Raw genomic sequence first — 20,251 nt, forward strand, 5'->3', positions numbered from 1 at the left:
TTTTCATGAGACATGTATAAAATATATCATGTAAGAAGTTGACTGTAAATGCTGATTTCAAAGTAAATATTCATAAATCAAAACAACTGATAAAGCAGTGGCTCATATTAATTAAGACGTGCAGAAATGACGAGATACTATTTCTACTATAAAATCATAATGGCATTCTGTAAACAAAAACAATCATTACTACAAAATTGAAAACTTTAACAAGTTCTATAATTATTCAACAAAGAAAAAATAACATATAAAAATTCTGTAGATGACAGATGGCCCAAATTCGATAAAATATATGTACAGTTAAAAATACGCTGATCTGTATAAAGCGTACATTGGCGTGCTCCAAAAATCACAGTATTTTTCTCGAAGTCTTGTTTTAACTACCATCTTATTTAAACTTTGCATCTCCAAATATTCTTCTCCGTTTGGGGTATGAAGAGGCCAGTTTGGAAGATTAACATTTTCAAATTCTCCTGGAAATTTAGGTTTACCCCTGTTTGGATGACTGTAAAGGAAAGGGCATTAAAATTTTTAGCTACAAGACGACCATCATCTTTACTTTTAAAAAAAATTCATGTAATGTATGGTTATCATGGATAATCTCGTGCAGTCTACGTTCTTTCTTATATTATACTATTACTAAATTTTATACCTAGTTAAGTGAAAACCACTAACCAGCATAAAACTATTATGGAACATATTGGATACACTTTTTTGCTGGTCATAAGTGGCCAGCATCAAAATTAAAGAAAACGAAAAACAATATTTTTAGTGTTATTAACAATCATTTCACGATTTTCCAAGAAGCCATGTCCAGAAGCAAATTCATTAAATGCAAAATTTTTTTTGTGGAAAAAGGAATCTTGATTTCCTCTATATTAGATCAAATGTTCACAAATAAGGCAAATTCATGAACATCTTAGCGAGTACGGAGAAAACGAATCAAGTTCCTCGTAAGGCAGGATTTGTCTTTTAAATTACAAATAAAGAAGCAACTAATAAACCACTTCCTCATTATGATTATCACTTGCACTATCAAATTTTTTAAGCAACTTAAAAGGATTGAACTGTGTCTATCAATTAAGCGAAAAATTTCACCGTAAAACAAACTTCAATACTCGTAAAATAAAAGTCACATCAAGTTTGGTATTCTTGTACGATTTTTATCATGCCCTTGTTGAGAAAGATATAAAAGTGTATAAAAATCATATATTGTCATCAATAATGAATTGAACTACCTATATAAACCATACATTTTTCCATGAAAACTTACCCAGTCTTTGCAAAATTAGCGAAGTATGATATCAACCTCAGTGACAATATCTTATCTTCCATTGGAAAGTTTAATTTAAAAGGTAGCCCAAATATAGACTAGAAATAAACAGAAAGATAAAAGATTATTGTCAAACTAAAAATTGAATGAACATCCTGGTGGAGATCAATCAGTCTTTAACATAGGGGGAAGCTAGAGCTCATTTTGGTTATGCTTAATGAGACCTAAGATTATCACTTAATTTATTCAATAAACTCACCCAATAGTCCTGGCCATGGTTAGCAAAACCATACGTTCCAACTGGATATGCATGTGGTTCTGGAGAAGGGTATGTGTACCGAAAAACAAAAACTTTCGTTGCAGGAAACATTAAGACCCGTTGATGTGCTTCATCCTTCATTGGACACGTAAAGGCCCAGTCCGATAGCATATCGACTAAAGGTTTGAGTGATTCGACGAACGATGGTGTGCATTTAGGCGAATAGAGTCTTTTGGCTACGTCAAAATAATGGGGATGTCTTGAAAATGCTTCCCGAATACTACTGTTAAAAATTCTATTTATTTGCGATATGTTCCTCGTTTGTGAAAGAATAAAACTAGTTTGAAAGTACATTTCGCTCCCCATTGTACCAAAAATTATTGGACATTGCTTCACTTTTCCCTTCTGAAAAGCATTTGAGGATGATCTTTAAAAATCACCGTCAACTGCTGGTGTAAAGGGTCGAGTTTTCTGGCAAAGACCCTTTCAATTGTTCAGTTGTAACATTATTCTTCAGGCATTTAAGTACATTGGATGAGTTATAGCAATTGACCTCTTTCAAAAATTTTTCTGATTCTGTTTTCTCCCTTGCCTAGAAAAAGAAAAAATTAACGAAAAGAGTGTTTATTTTAACTTATATGATGAATCGATTTTCAAAGATCCGTGATGAGAAAACCACTTTTTTAAAAAAACTGGCATTTGTTAAATGCATAATAATCGGTGAGAAACTTTCAAATATGTATACACACTTCACCACAGACTTAAATATAAGACTTCCCACCACTCCCTACCCCCCTTCCTTTATGTCAATAATCTAATTTAGACCCACTTTGTTCTTCTAAATTGATTTATAAGATAAAAATGGAATATTGAAAATGACTAAAAATGTATTCAGTGTAAGCTCTACACAAAATTCTATTTTGTATTGCTGTTCTTTTAAATATATTGCACAGTGTGACACATCTGTTTGAGACTCTATTGCAAAATAGAAGGTTTTCTTCACTTGTAACATCAACACATGTTTTGAACACGACAATCTTTACGTGGCAAATAAAACACCTTTAACGTTTAAATTGTCTTGAGAACGGAATATCAGTATTAAAACGAAAAAACGTGTGCAACAAGTTTTACTTTTATTTCTCTTTACAAACCTTAGTAGATAATGTCCAATACATGAGCATGTTTCCACTTGAGTAAATGACACGATCGAAATACGGCCAGCTTTCTTCAGATAAAGTATGAGCAGAAACACAAGCTGAGCCAGCACTTCCTCCAAATAGCGTAATGGCGTTAGGATTGCCACCAAATTCTTTTATGTTTTCTTTTACCCACTTCATTGCCAAACGCTGATCAAACAAAGCAAGGTTACCTTTGGAATGAGAACCGACAAACATGATTTAAATTACTGGTTACTCATCGACAACATTGTCAGTCTTGAAAGAAGATCTCATTCGTGCTTATAGTATTTTGTTAAACATTTTTTGGCTGATTGCTTTTGAAACTTTACAGATTTTTTAACGATAAGTTTTAACTTGTTCACCTTTAATTCCAACTTCTGGGGCTGTCAAAAGTCCTAGTGCAGATAAGCGGTAGTTCATATTTACTAATATAACGTCTCCCAATGCAACTAAGTTTGCACCATGATAATTTGCTTCGTGTGATGAACCAGCTAAGAATGCACCACCGTGGATAAACACCTGTTTAGATTGATTGTGAAACAAACACAAACTAACTTTGTTGCATTTTAAAATTGAGAGGCGAAAATAAAACATTTTTTCATTCTGCATGGAATTTTTTATGTTTAAATAATTATAAAAATAACTGTGTTCATAACTTACCACTACTGCTGCGTTAGTTGGTTTTGGATGAGGTGACCAAACATTAAGTATTAAACAATCTTCTGTCATATTTATTTTTGGCAAGAACACAGGTTGAATACATGAAATATTATTATCAATTGATTCTTTAATACCTTTAACGAAATAGAATAGTTAAAAGATTAGAAATGAATACCTGAAATGTATAGGAATTAGAAAGAGAAGAGAAGAGTCATAGAGTTCAGAATCTTAAGAAGTAATTTACAAAGAAGGAATTATAATCAAAGGACTATATAAGAAAGATAACATGAAAGGCTGTGCGTATAGATGGAGGAGAGGGATCTTAAGATTTAAAAATTTATTACCTCGCCATGGTTTTTTTGGAACTGGTTTCTCAAATCTTAGCTCACCAACTGGTGCTTCAGCATATGGTATGTTAAGATATTTCAGAACTGTCTTTCCGTTTATTGAGGCTTTTTCTGTTGCTCCCCGGATTTTGCCAGCCTTTGTCTCAACAACTAGAGTAAAAGACATAAACAAACTCATAAAACTAACAATAAACTATCTCGTGAATCTCTATATACGTATAATTCAAATGCGTCATATAACTGTAAAGAAAAAAGTTTTTTGTTTTTTTTTCCAACCTTAAAAATTATGTCACCTATTTATAGTTTGCAATATTCTCTACGTTGCAAGACATTTACAATTATTTGTACGCTGTAAGCAAGTCATAATTGAGTTTGAAGCAACATTGTATGGTAATTTAATAAATTTAATTATTAAGAAAATATTCGAGGATAAAAGAGCTCTCAATGTCTTATAGCAAGAGCGTAAGATAAAACAAAATAAGGAAAGTATATGTAGGCATAAAAAGTTTTAAATGCCCAAAATACGAAGTGTCGAACCCCAAATTTACAGCACTTGAATTCGACACACAAAAACAGCAATACCAGTTTTGTTAGTTCTTAGGGATGACATATTACGCATAATTTTTAAGATGCTGTAATGGCATTGCATTGTTAGTATGCTTGGTAGAAATTTCAGATCTTTGGGTTATAGTTTGAGAAATATTTCAAAACACATCTTATTTTGGAAATATTTTTCAAATACTCTAGGTTTTGGAAGATCGACATAAGTGGGTTGTAATAATTAGTTATTTATTGAAGTCCGTAAAAATATTGGATTTCGATGAAATTTTATAAAGCGTATCTAACAAATATTTTTTGTGAATATAAGTCCTCAAACTCTTGGTCTATTTACAACCTTGCTCAAATGCGAAAAAATCCTTGTATGTTTTGTTCCTGTTTCTAAATTAAACGTTTACCATTCGTATCATCATTATCTTCGTATATTTTTTTGGGAACTTTGTTCCGGGATCCAAATAGGAGGCGTCGAAATATACGGTCGCTTTTAAAATCTGCAATAAAGAAATATTAATTAGCTTTATGCCTTATTAACTTAGCGACTTATTTGGAGTGGTAGCACAAATATTAAAATATTTTGTTACCCTGGACGTGTCTCACTCTGGAAGAAACAATCCCAACATTAATGGTATACAGAAAAAGAAGGGTTAATATTCGTTTCTATATGAAAATAGATATTAACAATAAATTAATCGTGGTGTGCAGTGGCCTAGTGAAATAGCTGATAAAGAATAATTAAGCACACAATCATGGTTCGACCTTCTAATTAAGACTTTATCAAAACTATTATACAATCTTAAGTATCTAAAAGTTGTGACTTCCGTACACATTTGAGTGTCCCAATACGTAAATTTATCTTCCTCAGAGGAAAAGATGCTCTTGGATCGATAATCTCATCATTCCTTTTTTGTGGTTGATCTCACGATAAACTAAGTAAATTATTTATTAAATGAACAAAAAAAACTATTTAGAACTTACCATTTTTGATATAAGTCTTGGGAGTGCTTAGATGTGTTAAGAAACTTCTTGATCTACAAAAAATTAAACTTAGAATGTTAATTTCATAAACACTAAAAAGAATTAATCAAAACATATTTTGTTCTTTCAAATTCAGATAAAATTGAAACTGTTAGATATCTACGCTTACACTTATGCTTTCAGAATTGCGCTTGCAAAACAATTTAAGCTAAGAATTTGTTAAGTCAGTATATAGTAATTATAAGTTAAGACATGTTTGGTAATAGGAGCTTAAAAGTAAAATATGCATAACTTTCCAGAAACTAGGGTAAATTTTTTAATGGTGTATCTAGTAGGGTAAAAGTTCTCTAGAGTGAATCTAACTGTCGTGGGTCGTGTGTCGCGGGTAAAAATTTCTGGGTTGTTGGTAAGTTGTCGCAAGTTTATAAAATTCTATTTTGCATAAAAAATATAGAAACGTTCCCAAGAAGTTGATATTAAATTCTCGAGAAGATTTTATCGCTATGCATGCACACTTGAATGTGCTCCTGGATTTAACACTCTGCTGTCAACACTGAAATATGTCACTAGCGTTCTGGGTATTCATGAGTTGTGTTTGTTATACATATCGAAATATACATGAAGTCAGTAGCGTGCGGTGACCGAATTTAATAGGCAAGCGCTGGGGGTGAGGTTCGCGGCTTTTTTACCTTACATCAGTTACATGATATCTTGTAGTGACGTACATAACGTGCGTATATTACTCATCTAGATTCATGTATTAGCAATAGAGGAAATAGCCAATCCTACACTTACTCAAACGCGCTACTTACACTTACGCACTTAACTTTATAATTAGGTAAAACTACTCAAATTTCAAGTACATTATCCGCTGTGTAATAACTGCACCTTCTTTAACCAAATATATAAAAAGCCTGTAAATAAATTCTAACACAGAACACTCACGACTGTTGTAAATAACTTCTTCGCTAGTGAATAAAATAATCACAAAATTTAATAGCGTTCTAGTACATTGAACTCACGTTCGGAGCTCATACGAAAGACTTATATATAACGCTAAAATCTACCTGATACAAATATCAAAACTACTACGCAAAAGGAAGCTCTTGTCAATATCATAATCTTGTATTACATGCTACAGATAATATCTTCTACATACATAAATTGCAAGACAATAGGCGCGAAATGTATTGTAGCAGTCGTGATTATAACAATTAAGAACAGCCAGTTTCGCGTACAAAATTGGCACGGTGTGTTACAAACTGAGGCCATGGCGTTAATGTTTATATTTTGGTATAATGACGTCATGGCAACGTGTTCTCCCGTTCTTCAAAATGTGTCTGGCACTGACTCGTACGTTTCAGAATATCGGAGAGTCGTGTTTATTATTTAGTATCTTGTACCTTTTACTTTTAGTCATTAATTTACGAATTCAACGACCCAAGACTGACAAGAGCATAGTGTTTTGGTCATAATGCTAGTCATACTTTACCACAACACACGTTTGCGTGCATTTCGATATCTCTGCAGACTGCGGCCCCTGCTTGTTTACGCACATTGTGATCAGAAAATAATAAAATAACCAGTAAAGCACCTACTACTTTGAATTAGAAATCAGAACATTACCTTTCGCTCTCAGTCATCTTTTAATAAACGATAACATTAACGGCGTGAATAATTCGTATGTCCAATGTGTTGAATATAAGAATATTATTCGTGCGCTGATATGTGTTTAAAATTGCGAACGTACAAGACTGTTGACCAATCGCTATCAAGCGGCGCTCTTAAAAGCGCCGCTTGCCTTTTCTCGATATTCCTCGAATAAGAAGCCTCCAAATCTAGATTAACGCATGCGCAAATGTTCAAATTGAGCTCCGAAGGCAAGCGCGCTTGCCTTGGTTAATAAATAATTAATTTAATCCACTTAATTTAATACACTTGACTCATCTTACCAGTGTAGCAAAGTGAAACCGAAAACCACGACAGTAAATCGCGTATAAATAGCAAGCATTTCAACTGTAAAGACAATTTAGACAAAAGATTACATTGACATTGTTTAGAACCGAAAAATTTAAACTGATTTTGCTCAGAGATTGATCCAAAAAATTTTTGTTCGGTAAAATGCTTAGGCAAGCGGCGCTTGCCTACGCTTGCATGACCGCACGCCACTGCATGAAGTCGATTAAAGTAGTTCACATGGTTGAAATCACGCTGAGTTCTATACTTATCATCATTCAATAATTCAAGAATTACTCGTATGCAACTATATATGTTGTAAATTTGACACTCAGAATATAAGATACGATTTACTTTTATGTATAACTCGCACTTTCTCACGATTATAACTTTGCTTTTCTCTAGAACGAAGTGTTCATTACCATTAAAAGAGTCGTATCCAAGTAAATCTTGAATGGTTAATGATGCTTGGTTACCTTGATATTAATAAAAAAACAAATTATGTTTTCAATAATGTTAAGAGCATAACTTATATAATAAATATCATATTTGGATTTATAAAACGAACACATTGCCAATTAATCATGACTTTGCACAACGCTGATGAGATATTTCTCTTGACAACAGTGATTGTGCATCTTAATGTACTGGCATAAATGTACTTATTAATGACCAGACATAACAAATATCAACAATTAATTCAAGGTTTATTTGGATACAACTCATGTAATGGTTCTGAAACATATCACTGCTAGTCCAACTTAGTCCAACACATGTATATTTTGGATAGTTATAACAAACACAAATCATAATATTCAATGCAGCGGTGACATATTATAATATTGACAGCAGAGAACGTTCAAGTGGGCGTATATAGAAATTAAGAATTCCAAAGAAGTCAACATAAACTTTTCCCAAAGTTTTCCATGCACAAAAAGTTTTTTAATCCCGGGACTTTAGCCGCGACAGGAAATTTTTTTCCGCGACCTGCGATCTGGGACAGTTAGATACACTATGCTCTACGCAGACACTATGATCTTTAAATATATGACCAAGCCAGTCAGAAAATCGCAATGAATTGTAGTAGACAAATCAATCATTTATTTACTTAATTACTCTGTTATGGTTTAAAGTTCATTTGTTACATGTACTAATGTTAGCATAAGGGAGGGCATAAGAAAGGAGGACATAAGAAAGGGAGTGCAAAAGAAGGGGAGGACATACGAGATGGAGGGCATAAAAAAGCAAGGGCATAAGGAAGGGAGGGCGTAAGAAAGAGAGTGAGTTGTAAAACGGTGAAGTTGTGCGCAAGTATAGATGTTGAATTATATTTTATAAGTTCAAAATTATGGGGGAGGAAAATATTGTATTTTGAATTTAAAATGAGGTGCTTTATCAATACATGTAGGTGGCGAGGGTGCGAAATATCAATATAAAAAGTATCACTTATCAATTTTATTTTTTGCTTACGCATATTCAGACACTGTGTTATAAAACAATACAAAAAAGCGATTTTGAACGCAATAAACTCTCAAAACATACATAATTCAGGCGTGGGTGGTGATTATATTATGATTACATTTCCTTCTAGGTTAGGTTCTATTGAAATTATTGTGATTGAGATTGTGACGTATGAGCGTATGAATACATACCCCCCTCCCTCACCAATAGTCAATCTTCAGCGTTCATGATTCTTTGTAGTCAAATACAAACGATTAGTTGTTAGTAAATTTACTTAACCCTTGTGTGATTGTTTCATTAATTCCTCTTCATAACTTGCACTATTTCTGTACAATATTTTAAGTTTTGATCCTTATAATGAACACTGGAAATAGCTTTTTAATTAAGAGATCTATTTTGTAAATATTGATTTATTGCGCTTTAAAATGAACAGTTCAAAAGTTGAGAAACAAGAAAGTGCAACTTAAATGGTTAATAGTTCTTGAATTGCAATCAACCATGACGAAATCATCAAATAATGTGGCTTGCCCTCGACGGCGGACAATTTCAGCCGTACGAGGCAATTTTAGAAGATGAATACTTAAATCACAAATTTACAACAAAGTAAGAACAAAGGTTGTCATATCTTCAACATTTTCATCGATATTGAAGTTGTTCACATAGGAACACGTTGAAAACTTTGCTTCGCTTAATAACAACAGAGGTACGCATGTTTTGATGATGTACATATTGTAGAGTTTGATGATACCGTTTTCAACTTACTATTGTTTATCAAAATGTCTTTCTGATTATTTTCCTATGTCGATTTGTTTTATTTCTTCGCTGATATAATAAAGACGTAATTTGAAATTGTTATGATATTAGCGATGTGAATAACAAAGTGTTGTTAAATAAGTAAATTTATAGCAATCTTCCATAAACGTCATTGCAGATGAAATTTTGGTAGCAGTAGTAGGATTCTGTAATATTTCTACATTTTTTAAGCAGCAGCAGCATAATCTCCAGTTTGTTTCAAAACAATGAAAGTCGACCTTGTACCATCTCAATTTTCAGGCATTATAAAGCCAAGAAGACAAACTTTTTAGGATTAAAAATCTTTGCCGGTTGTTCTCTCCCTTTCACAAAAATTTTGCTCGAATCAAAAGTTTGTAGAACGAATAAAAGCGCAAAAACTGTGATTTTGTAATACAATAAGTATATTACAGTGGGACCGATACCCCCCACAAAGGTGATAATCAGATGAGCCAAGCTCCGGCTCAATTATCTTATTATATTTTATACATGGTGCGTTATCCAGTGTAATATACATATGTCATCCAGTGAGCAGAGTAGAAATAAAACTTGTTAATCCAATTGCGTATAAGCACTATTTTTGGCTGTGATTTATAAATATTTAAGTACTCTGTGAAGTTTTAGGGAAAAAATAATGCTAATGAACTAAAAATTAATAGATTGATAAAACATGCGACCTGGCTACGCCAGTTGCTTTCATTTCTAAATATGATGTATTACTAATGTCAAACAAATAAATGACAATAAATGGACGATATTAAGAGAAAAAATTTTTCTTTAACTGTTTTTCTTGCATATAATACTCGATCTAAGCACTATGTATATATATTTTTTTAATTCAACATCCGCTTCTTTTACGTTTCTTGTTTGTATTTTTCTATTTAACACTAAAGATTATATTCTTTACATTTGAAGTGCAATCCAGTGATTAGAAACTTTCAAGCCAACTATATGTTTGTAATAATATCAACACTTTTATTTCATGCAGTCACACAAACGAGCGTCGATGAGAACTTAAGTGTTGATATATTCAAGTGGGGTATTGGCTATTTTAGTGACATATTACAAGGGTACGATTTAAAAGGACAATATAGAAAAGTGGATAAAATACAACCAGGATTTTATGTTAGAGATAAACTTACCTCAAGCTCTGTGTCTTCTTAAAGTAATAAACAAGATATGTTCACGATTCTTACTCTTTGGGTAGCAGTTGCGAATGGGAAAATGTAAATTTGCACCACTTAATATTTACAATTTGCCCATGCGCAGGAAAAAGACCACCAACTTTTGGGCATTGTCAATGCATAAAGAGCGTTTATTCTTTGCAGAACTCCACGCATTACAATGCAAAATCAAAATATCGGTTGCTTGAACACGCACAATAAGTGCTTTGGAGGACAAACAAAACACGCAATTCCGACTTTTATAGTTGGCGTCATTAGCTGTTTCATCCGTTGGCGGGCGAAGTTAATCCTGAAAAATTGTAGGAACCAGGTTTCAGTTAGATCGAGATTTTGATGTATTTTGATACAATGTATTAAATTGAGGGGATGAATATTGTAGCTAACAGTTTAACATGAACGTCATTCGATTTATGACAGTAAACACGTTGCATGTAAATCAACTAATTTACATTTTAATAGTTTTTTGCAAGTCAAAAACATAGAGGTCAATGAAAGAAAGATACGACAAAAACTAACAGTTATTACCATAATACTTAAAGCACACTCAAGGTGATGAGGAGGTTTTTCGTATGACGCACGTCAACATAAATTGTAGCGTCTTAATTTCATGACATACGTTGCTGTTACGTTGCTATGAATTTTTTTTAAATATAAACATTAATAAAAGAAATTTACGACACAAACTAATGGACTATGACTATAACAATTAAGCACTGTTTACAGTATACAGGATTGCATCTCCTCGCCATGATTTTTGTATCGGATCCCGCTGCTTTCTACACTGCGTCGTATAAATCCAATAATTACGACACGTGGTGACTTAGTGTAAACAGTGCAATCTGACAGAAACTTCAATTTGGCGCAACATTTGACAATTGTTCTTCCCGAACATTCATAATGGTTGCTATGTGCCTCATAAGATCAACGTGTAGTCTTCATTATGCTTTTAATTTTTTGATATTAGGGTATCATTCGTATAATGCTTGAGTAGTTTTGCAGTATGTATTGCTTATTGCTTATTTCTTATTGCATATCTTTTAGTTCATCATACAATAACATCAGAGATAAAAAGGGTCAGATTTACATTAACTTCTGCCATTGAAATTACATACGTTTAGAAACATTGCGCTATATTAAGCATTTAAAAAATCATTTTGGTCATGTTAAAACAACACACTAGAGTGATGGAAAAATTATATCATGTGATATACGGCCTCACAAAACTGCATGCACTTTTCCACTGGCATACAGAATCTAAAATGTAATAAGAATTAACGTATTGATTTAAATATAGATAACTTAAATAGAATCCAAAGTCCAATGTTGTTATTATTTTGAACTAAGAATGTATAATTATCTTATGAATTGTACGAAGTTTATAATTGATAAAGCTTGGAAGAACTTCTTTGTCTAACGAAAACTTAATTCCATAAAATCCCAAAAATTAGTTTGGCAACTTACGATAAACTTTTCAATTTTATCAATATTTTGCATTTGCACAGGCCACTTAGCTTGACATAAAAACCTTTGATACGATTTCCGGCTCTCCCTGTTTAGGTTGTTGAATAGTTTCAGGCATGTTAAAAAGTTTTTAGCTTTATTGTAGTATATTATTGTAATACCCGTGGGTGAGAGTTAAATATCGTATTGATATGACTTGTCAAAAATGTATTTAAAACTACAAAAAGATGATGAAAATTGATGAAAATACATGTATTCTCGATAATATTAGGTGAAAATACAAAGCCATCTACTTCATTTTTATATCTGTTTGGTGAAACATGGGAAGTAAACTGAATTCATTCTAAATATACAAAGGAAGGAAATGCGTCTTTATTCCGAAAGAAACTTGTAGGAAATGCTAGCACTTGACATGGAATTTTTAATCACTTGGTTGCTGAGGAAAACCATATTTTACGTCGTAGGAAGGGGATATTACGATAGCTATTTCATCGTAATTTGAGTTTAAAGAGACGTGTGGGCGTTTTTCGGTACGCTTTTGCACATTTAGATAAAGACATACGTAAAAAGGGTGGTGCAAATATAATCACAAACAGTTGACATAATACCTAAGCATAGTTTGATATCCTAATGGTAACACGAAATTATTTACCTTTTTTTAAACTGTATCTCAAGTCTCATCCTTCATCTGTTAATGTTATCTTTCACTAGAATATTTTACGTTATAAAACAAAAGTAGAAAAAGTTCTTTCTCTGAGGAAAATGTAAGTTCATAATTTTTAATGTGTTAGTAAATTTTGCATCACTGCTGCTAATATTTCCACTCAACCACTGGCATCGCCCTTTTGCTGCACCCTCGTAATGTTTCTATCTAATGCTCGGGATTCTTAATCCCATAGAACACACATGATCATGCTCTAACCTTTACAAAGAAATTAATTATTGTTAAAATTTCATTATAGGAGTGAAATATCGGGCTGGCTTTGTCACTGTACACGTGGCTTCTTATTCTTACGTGTTGGCGGGATTCTTTTATCGTTAAGTGGGAATAAAATGCGTTTAATATTAGATAATTTGCATTTGACTAAAGTAATTTGTGAAATAAATTATGGAAAAAGGGTATTTGAGAAATATTGATTTCAATGCTTTCATTCAAGAAACTACACTTCTTGTTGTCGACATTTGTAAAAATTTGATGAAAATGACGAGGGACTACTGCGGCTTAGCGGACACTTTTGACGCTGACCCAAACCCTAACCGTATAATCCTAAGCAAAAACAAGCCCACGCTCCGCATATAAGCGCTTCGGGTGTCCGCTAAACTGCAGTCTAGCCAATGCCGATTATTCTATCTCCACCATGAATACTTCGTATACTGATTATGAAGAATGAAGCAAAGGCCATAAATTATGACAGCTATTTTGCAATATTGTATTCAATGTTGGCATAAGAAAGTCTCTATATTCCACATGTGTCGACTGCGTCGTTTACAATAAGGCAGTTTTGTTTTTATGAGTGCTCTAACTTGTAATTATTTACCAGAAAAATTCTACAATACTTGTTCATGATCATTTGATTCATATCTCGATGGTAAATAAAATATACATGGTGTATCAAAAAATTCGAATTAAAATTTGGGTTTAATGATGGAAATGTTTCACCCAACAACAATTTTCACTAGATCCATCAATATTCCTTTCATTTCAAATCTTTTTACACTACAATGTTTTGTCTATTTCTTCATAGTTTCAATTTTAATCAACTCAAACCCCCTCAATATAACGTCCACGTGACTAATATAGATAACTGTCGCTAATATAGATGACTAATATAGAATCGTTGTCTATAGAAAATATATAGCGAGTAAAGCAGCATATAAGTCGTAGAGGACATATTTGTCGTAGAGGATTGGGGAAAATCCTTTAGACTAAACGCGCTATTAGTCCCAATGTACAAAATATTCAAATTTTTGATTTTGATACCTTTATTATTTGTGAATATAATTCGTACATGTGCAAATATTTAAGTTTAACAGCAAACAAATCTTCTTTGTAATGGTGATTGATATTTTTAACTCGAACGTTAAATTTGTCTCGCTTGATAATTGCGAAATTCCCAATTAAGAAGATTTTTTAATGTAAGGGAGTGGATAATAAAAAAGTTTGTGAGCTTTTTGTGAACTTTTCTAAATATTATGCACTTTTTGTATTTTCATCATTTTCGTAAAGAATGTATAGATAAATTGTTTCCCGAAAATTTCCGAGTTAATCCGTTAACATCCGATTACAAAAATTAGAAGTAATATGAACTTTTTGCCATTTTTGTGAACGTTTGACTCAAGCGAGCACGAGTATTTTAAAATTTTATCTGGTAACACTGCCTTTGTAACGAACAGAAAGAAAATTTGCGAAAATACCTTATACTAGCAGTAGTATGTTTTGTAACGGCTGCTGATTTGAGTGAAGGCGATTCACTCGGTTCAAAAAAAATGTGCTTTCATGTTATTATAGGCTGTTTTAATGGCACGAATATTTTATTGACCGCATGGTGGACAAGACTACATTTAGTGTTTTCTTACAAGTAGACAATAAATTAGTAAAAGCTCTCAATATTGACTCGACAGTCCCAGAGCCAAGAACTATTTCATGTAGTATAACTGTTTGAGCATCTCAAATGATGTTCGTTTTAAAACATGTACGTATGTGTAATGTGATGGCCAAGAAAAGTACAGAACTGAGAGTTGTAGTAAAGCATATTATAGAAGGGTATATATCAGTTTAGTAACTACAACATGGCCTTAGAATAGACTGACACGCACATATCATAATTATACAACTATAAATATTTCGGCTTCATAGCTCATGGACCACAACGTCCATAAGAGTTTTAGAAGAATTATAAATTTTATCAGGACAACTCAACTAATGAACTAACAGGGAAGTTTGCTTTGACAATTTAAACACATTTGATCATCTCTCTGTTTACAGAAGAAAATTTCGTTCGATTTACCGGTGAAAGACGATTTACTCTTAACAAAGTGTTTGGACGACAAATGACAATATAGTCTTTTTTAACTAAAGAAAACGGTCTTTCATTCAAAATAGCAATGAATTTATGTTAAAGGACACATGCAACATAAAATTCAGATTGTTATTTTTTGTACTTTACATAGAGGTATAGCTCCAACTAATAGTTCACCAAACTTTGAGACTCAAATGATAAATATTTTTGAAGATATGGAGGTTTAAAGTTGATGCTTTACTGATAACGTATTGAAAATGCCCGACGAGCTAACGACGTCTACCGATTGGAAAAAGGTCGTTGTGACGTAATAGTTGACATTAGCTAAACGCAGTCAATTGCGCGCTTCGTTCAAAATATATTGGTAACTTCTTAACAGCACGACAATTTAGCATTGAAAATTTGGTTTATTGTGCAGCATTTAATTGTAAAAACGGTTCTTCTACGAACAACCAAACGCAGCAAAAGGTTTCTTTTTTTCGTTTCCCGAAAAGAAGCGCATGCGAGATATTTGGATTGAAAAAATCAGACGCAAAAAATTGGAAGCCAACAATGAGCTCAAAATTGTGCTCGCAACATTTCGAGAGTTCGTGCTTCGTGCAAAATTTTGAAGCGATGCAATCAGTAGGATGGACAGCAGGACAGCTTCGCCTTAAGAAGGATGCTGTACCCACGATTTTGAATACTCTGTGGAACCCACAAGTGTAGCATCTAAAAGGAAGCAGCCAAGAAATGTTAGAACTGCATTTGAGAAGAGAGGAAGGCAAGAGGTGAACATTATAGTTATAGTTAGCAATATTTGTTTACTTTTATCAAAAACTAAGCTATATAACATTACCAAATTGAAGAGCTTTATAATTTTAGATTATTGACGACGTTCTTGCAGAACATGGCGACTTTCTTGTAAACGACGACCACGATGTGTCGACATCGGCTCGAAATGTTTGTGCGTTTTACCTCAAAAGAAGTTTGTCTAAGATAAAAAGAAATAACGTCCCACATGAAATAAACATAATTACAAATGAACAGACTTTGTCTTACGCCATAAGCCCTACCATTCAGTAGTGTTGAGCATATTCAAATCTTTTGTATTCTCCAGAAGGCGAAGGAAATGCTTTCCGGATTTTGTCCACAGCACAAGAAGGTATGGGTAGTCGGTACTTTTTTCCCAACCTGCCATGCACCCAAGCCGTCTACTGTCGGTACGCCGTGTAGCGTAATGCTCTGAACGATACAAAATTTTGTCTAAGATACTTATCGGCATTATACACTTGTCGACATACACGTAATTACACTTCTAAGGTAATATTTACTCGTTTTCTTCACTCTCAGGCATAGGTCCAATGTCATGTGTGTACACGACCATAGCTGTTTTTAAGACAGCTTCGTTTGTACATACTGTGGCAAACTCTTCCTCTTGTGTGATGCAAATATGATCGCCATGTATCAGAGGATCAGTGTTGTTTACCTCTTGGCAACATATACTTTCCCGTCCTGTACTCATGACCACACAAAGCCACACTCGCACCTAAAAGATAAAAACATTCTTTCTACTTTGGGAAAAACAATGAAGCATCAATAAAATGCAACTAACCATTCAACATTTCCAATTCTGTGAATGTATTCATCTTCGCTTTCCGATGACGAAGAATTGTCATTACTATGACCACCTTCCGCGTTGGCCAAAGGCTCAAACATGTAAGGTTGCACCTCATTGTTATTGACGACAATATCATAATCGGCTTCTTCTTCAGAAGAATCCATTATTTGACATAATTTTTGTTAAATAAAAAACAGTAATAGCAAACTACCGAAAGCCGTGCAAGAACTGCGTGCAAGTCGTAGAACGATATAAGAACGAAGCTTGTTTATGTCAACTATTACGTCACTTTTTCCCAGTTCCCAGACTTAAACAATCTCACGGCGTTCTAGCTTTCCCAGTTCCCAGACTTAAACAATCTCACGGCGTTCTAGCAATGGTCATCGAATATCGTGTTTTCCGATTATAACCCTAAATATCTTTTTAAATATTTCGCGGACGACTTTGAAACTTGGTACGTCTTATTTTCATGCTATAGGCATTACAATAAAATAAAGTTGTCTTCTAGCTTGCATGTGTCCTTTAAACCTAACTGGCTTTAAACCTAACGAAGCTGCTATTTGAAAAACAAATTCGCTCAAGCAAACTTCGTTAAAGCCAGGGTGATCAAAATGCATTTCCTTTCTTCGATTTCGTACTGATACATTTTACCACGGCATTGCTCTATTTTCATGCAGCATCGGCACTCTTGAGGGTTGACAACAAGATCCAACGAACAATGGCCACATTCACCCTTTAATATTGGCCAAATTATACGTTATCATAGCTAAAGGCAGACGATTCAAATCAAAGTAACACTCTAAAAATGACATCTTACCAGGAAGTAACATCAACACGGGCATCAAAACGATCTTGCAGCATGTCTTCAACCCGCCGTTCTTCTGCGACTGTAGCTTCGTACTCAGCAATTTCATCGGGCGAAGCAAGCGGCTCAATATTATCGACAAATGGCAAAATTTCCGAATTAGATTCGCTCGAATTTGCCGTCACAAATTCGGATGAAAAACCGATGCGTTTGTCTCGATCGAAGACTCTGAGAGCGAGCTAGAACTCGACGAATTTGACATTTGTTTGCTCTATTTATGTATTATTTTGTATACTTTCCAATGTGCGTTTTTTGCCGTGTTAAGACTATGACGTCACAGACTTTGATAATTGCATATATTCAAAACGGCCGATTTTAATGGCGGACAGGAAAGTTAGACATTTCAAATGTTCATAACTCCCTCGTTGGATTCTCAGGTTAGCAGTCCGATAGATACGTGAGTCGGAATCGTATAGATTATAAGTAAATAATTTTTATTCGATCTAGTAAATAATGATATAGTATGAATAACATATGTGCTCTGTTTAACAGTATACCAAACGTAAATACGTAAACTCACTTCTTTGCCGGGTCCTCACGATCTACATTAATTTCACTTCAGGTTAGCAGATATAATCAAAGCAAAACAATGATTAATCTTTCGCTCAGGTTAGCATGTGGTAACTGTCACCTGCACAATCGACTAAAATCCTTTTTGTCCTAATGAATATTACGCGTCAAATTACGCGCCAATTAAATCATGCATAAATTAAAATCTAGTGCTAAATAATTATATCCGTGCAGTTTGTCAACAATCCACTCGTTATCTTATTATTTTTGCTTACATTTTACGAAAGCAATAATTGATATGTGTTAAAACTATTGAATGCTAAAATCGATGATTTTTTAACGTTAAGTTTTCGTCATAGAAGCACTTTAAGGACTTGATGAAAGAGCTTTTCTACTGCGGACGCATTAATCCAACACTGTCCAAAGCTCTTGACGTCGCTGGAGTGAAAGAAATACCTGTCCCATTGACTCGCCACAAATCAAAAATGAGCAAAGCTGAAGCCATTAAATAACATAAATCTCGTTTTAACTAACCATTCAACATTTCCATTTCTGTGAATGTAATCATCTTCGCTTTCCGATGACGAAAATTGTCATCATTATGACCACCTTGCGCGTTGGCCAAAGGCTCAAACATGTAAGGTTGTACCTCATTGTTATTGATGACAATTTTATAGTCGGCTTCTTCAGAAGAAGAACCCATTAATTTTTGTTAAATAAAAAACAATAACTAGCAAACTACCTAAATAGCAAACTACCGAAAGTCGTGCGAGTCGTAGAACGATATAAGAACGATGCTTGTTTATGTCAACTAATACGTCACTCCTTCCCAGTTCCCAGACTTAAACAATCTTACGGCGTTTTAGCAATGGTCATCGAATATCGTGTTTTTACCGATTATAACCCTAAACTTCTTTTGAAATATTTTGCGGACGACTTTGAAACTTGGTACGTCTTATTTTCACGCTCTAGGCATTACAATAAAATAAAGTTGTCTTCTAGCTTGTATATGTCCTTTAAATTTGCAACGACGTCTCTATAATTTTTGCAAGCAAAGCACCGAAATCGGATTTACTTAAGCTTGCTCTAGCTTGCCGTCGGCTTTCCGAGCGCGTGACGTTTATATAGCAACGCATTTTAAAATTTAAAGGAACAAACATTACAGTTTGGGGAATACATGGAGTCCTATACGTCTGATTCCCCTATATTTAATGTAGTGTGTAATCAGTCCTATACAACAAATCAAATCCATGCTCATGATCACTGTATGTATAATGTCTGTAAATAGAATGCTAATGTGCCATGAATAATGACCGCAACATGGATTGTACCATTCAAGTTCGTTTGTGTATAAAAGTGATTCCTTGCTGAAAAAAAACTGAGTAACATGAATCCAGATAAAATCAGATAATATACTTACACACAAACATTGGAAGACTGAGAGATACAAATGACACCATATAATTGTTGGTGTTAATAGACGTGTTGATCTTGTGCTGGTTGGCAACAAATGGAACAAAATACAGAAAACACCCTTTAAGCTCCAGATAATATGATTTAATTGGCTGAGCTCTAACTTTCATGTCAACTGCAACATATACATGTAAAGATCAGTCATTTAAATAAAGAAATGCTTTGCAATCGCTTGTCTTAAGCATGCAAATTTTGGTAAAATGAACTTTGGAAAACTGGTCGTCCAATTACTTCCAATTTAATATTAGCATATATACATACATACAGTGTTACTTCTTGCATGTTGTTCTATATATTGACTTAGTTATATGAGAATTTGAAAATAAAAGGTGACACAATTAGCTTGTCTATTTCAAAATATTGCGGTTTGTTACTCATCATATCAATTGCATCTTTTAAACATAGCTATGCTTTTTTGTCCATTTGGTTTTGTGTCATATATGACAGATGATAAATAATAGAAAACACCCAATACAATTTGAAAATGGCAGTTTTTGCCTGCTGGGGAGGGAGAGAGGCAGCAACTCCTTGGGATAGTAACTCCTAGTAAATAAAGCAAATAATTTATAGAATTGTTAAAATAGTTGCGTTTTGCAGCATGTCAATCTCATCAAATTTTGCAGACCACAAGTGGTAGCCTAATACAAATAAACGAAAACAAGAAAAGATTCTTCGTTTC

At 33.6% G+C, this 20,251-nt stretch overlaps 1 protein-coding gene and 2 long non-coding RNA genes across 5 annotated transcripts; 2 read left to right on the top strand and 1 right to left on the bottom strand.

Moving 5' to 3' along the window:
• Positions 1–90: 90 nt before the first annotated feature.
• LOC124456798 (cholinesterase-like) lies at positions 91–10,695 on the bottom strand. Of its 3 annotated transcripts, XM_047007137.1 has the most exons (12): positions 10,602–10,695; positions 7,629–7,682; positions 5,251–5,303; positions 4,857–4,932; positions 4,674–4,766; positions 3,715–3,867; positions 3,371–3,504; positions 3,073–3,229; positions 2,684–2,901; positions 1,533–2,124; positions 1,274–1,371; positions 91–505 (listed from the first exon to the last, which is right to left on the bottom strand). In XM_047007137.1, exons 3-10 carry the CDS (start codon positions 5,251–5,253, stop codon positions 1,975–1,977), a joined length of 984 nt encoding a protein of 327 aa, XP_046863093.1. In that variant the 5' UTR covers positions 5,254–5,303; positions 7,629–7,682; positions 10,602–10,695; the 3' UTR covers positions 91–505; positions 1,274–1,371; positions 1,533–1,974. The 3 variants fall into 3 exon arrangements, with proteins under 3 accessions (XP_046863093.1, XP_046863094.1, XP_046863095.1); XM_047007138.1 differs by lacking the exon at positions 7,629–7,682 and having other exon boundaries at positions 10,602–10,694; XM_047007139.1 differs by lacking the exons at positions 7,629–7,682; positions 10,602–10,695 and adding an exon at positions 6,877–6,898.
• LOC124456800 lies at positions 7,642–14,158 on the top strand. The gene is made up of 2 exons (XR_006952473.1): positions 7,642–7,709; positions 14,047–14,158. It is a non-coding gene; the product is annotated as an uncharacterized LOC124456800 (long non-coding RNA).
• LOC124456799 lies at positions 12,693–13,226 on the top strand. The gene is made up of 2 exons (XR_006952472.1): positions 12,693–12,868; positions 13,067–13,226. It is a non-coding gene; the product is annotated as an uncharacterized LOC124456799 (long non-coding RNA).
• Positions 14,159–20,251: the final 6,093 nt, after the last annotated feature.

The sequence above is a fragment of the Xenia sp. Carnegie-2017 genome, unplaced genomic scaffold, assembly GCF_021976095.1.
Source record: "Xenia sp. Carnegie-2017 unplaced genomic scaffold, XeniaSp_v1 HiC_scaffold_6, whole genome shotgun sequence".
Lineage (NCBI taxonomy): Eukaryota > Metazoa > Cnidaria > Anthozoa > Malacalcyonacea > Xeniidae > Xenia > Xenia sp. Carnegie-2017.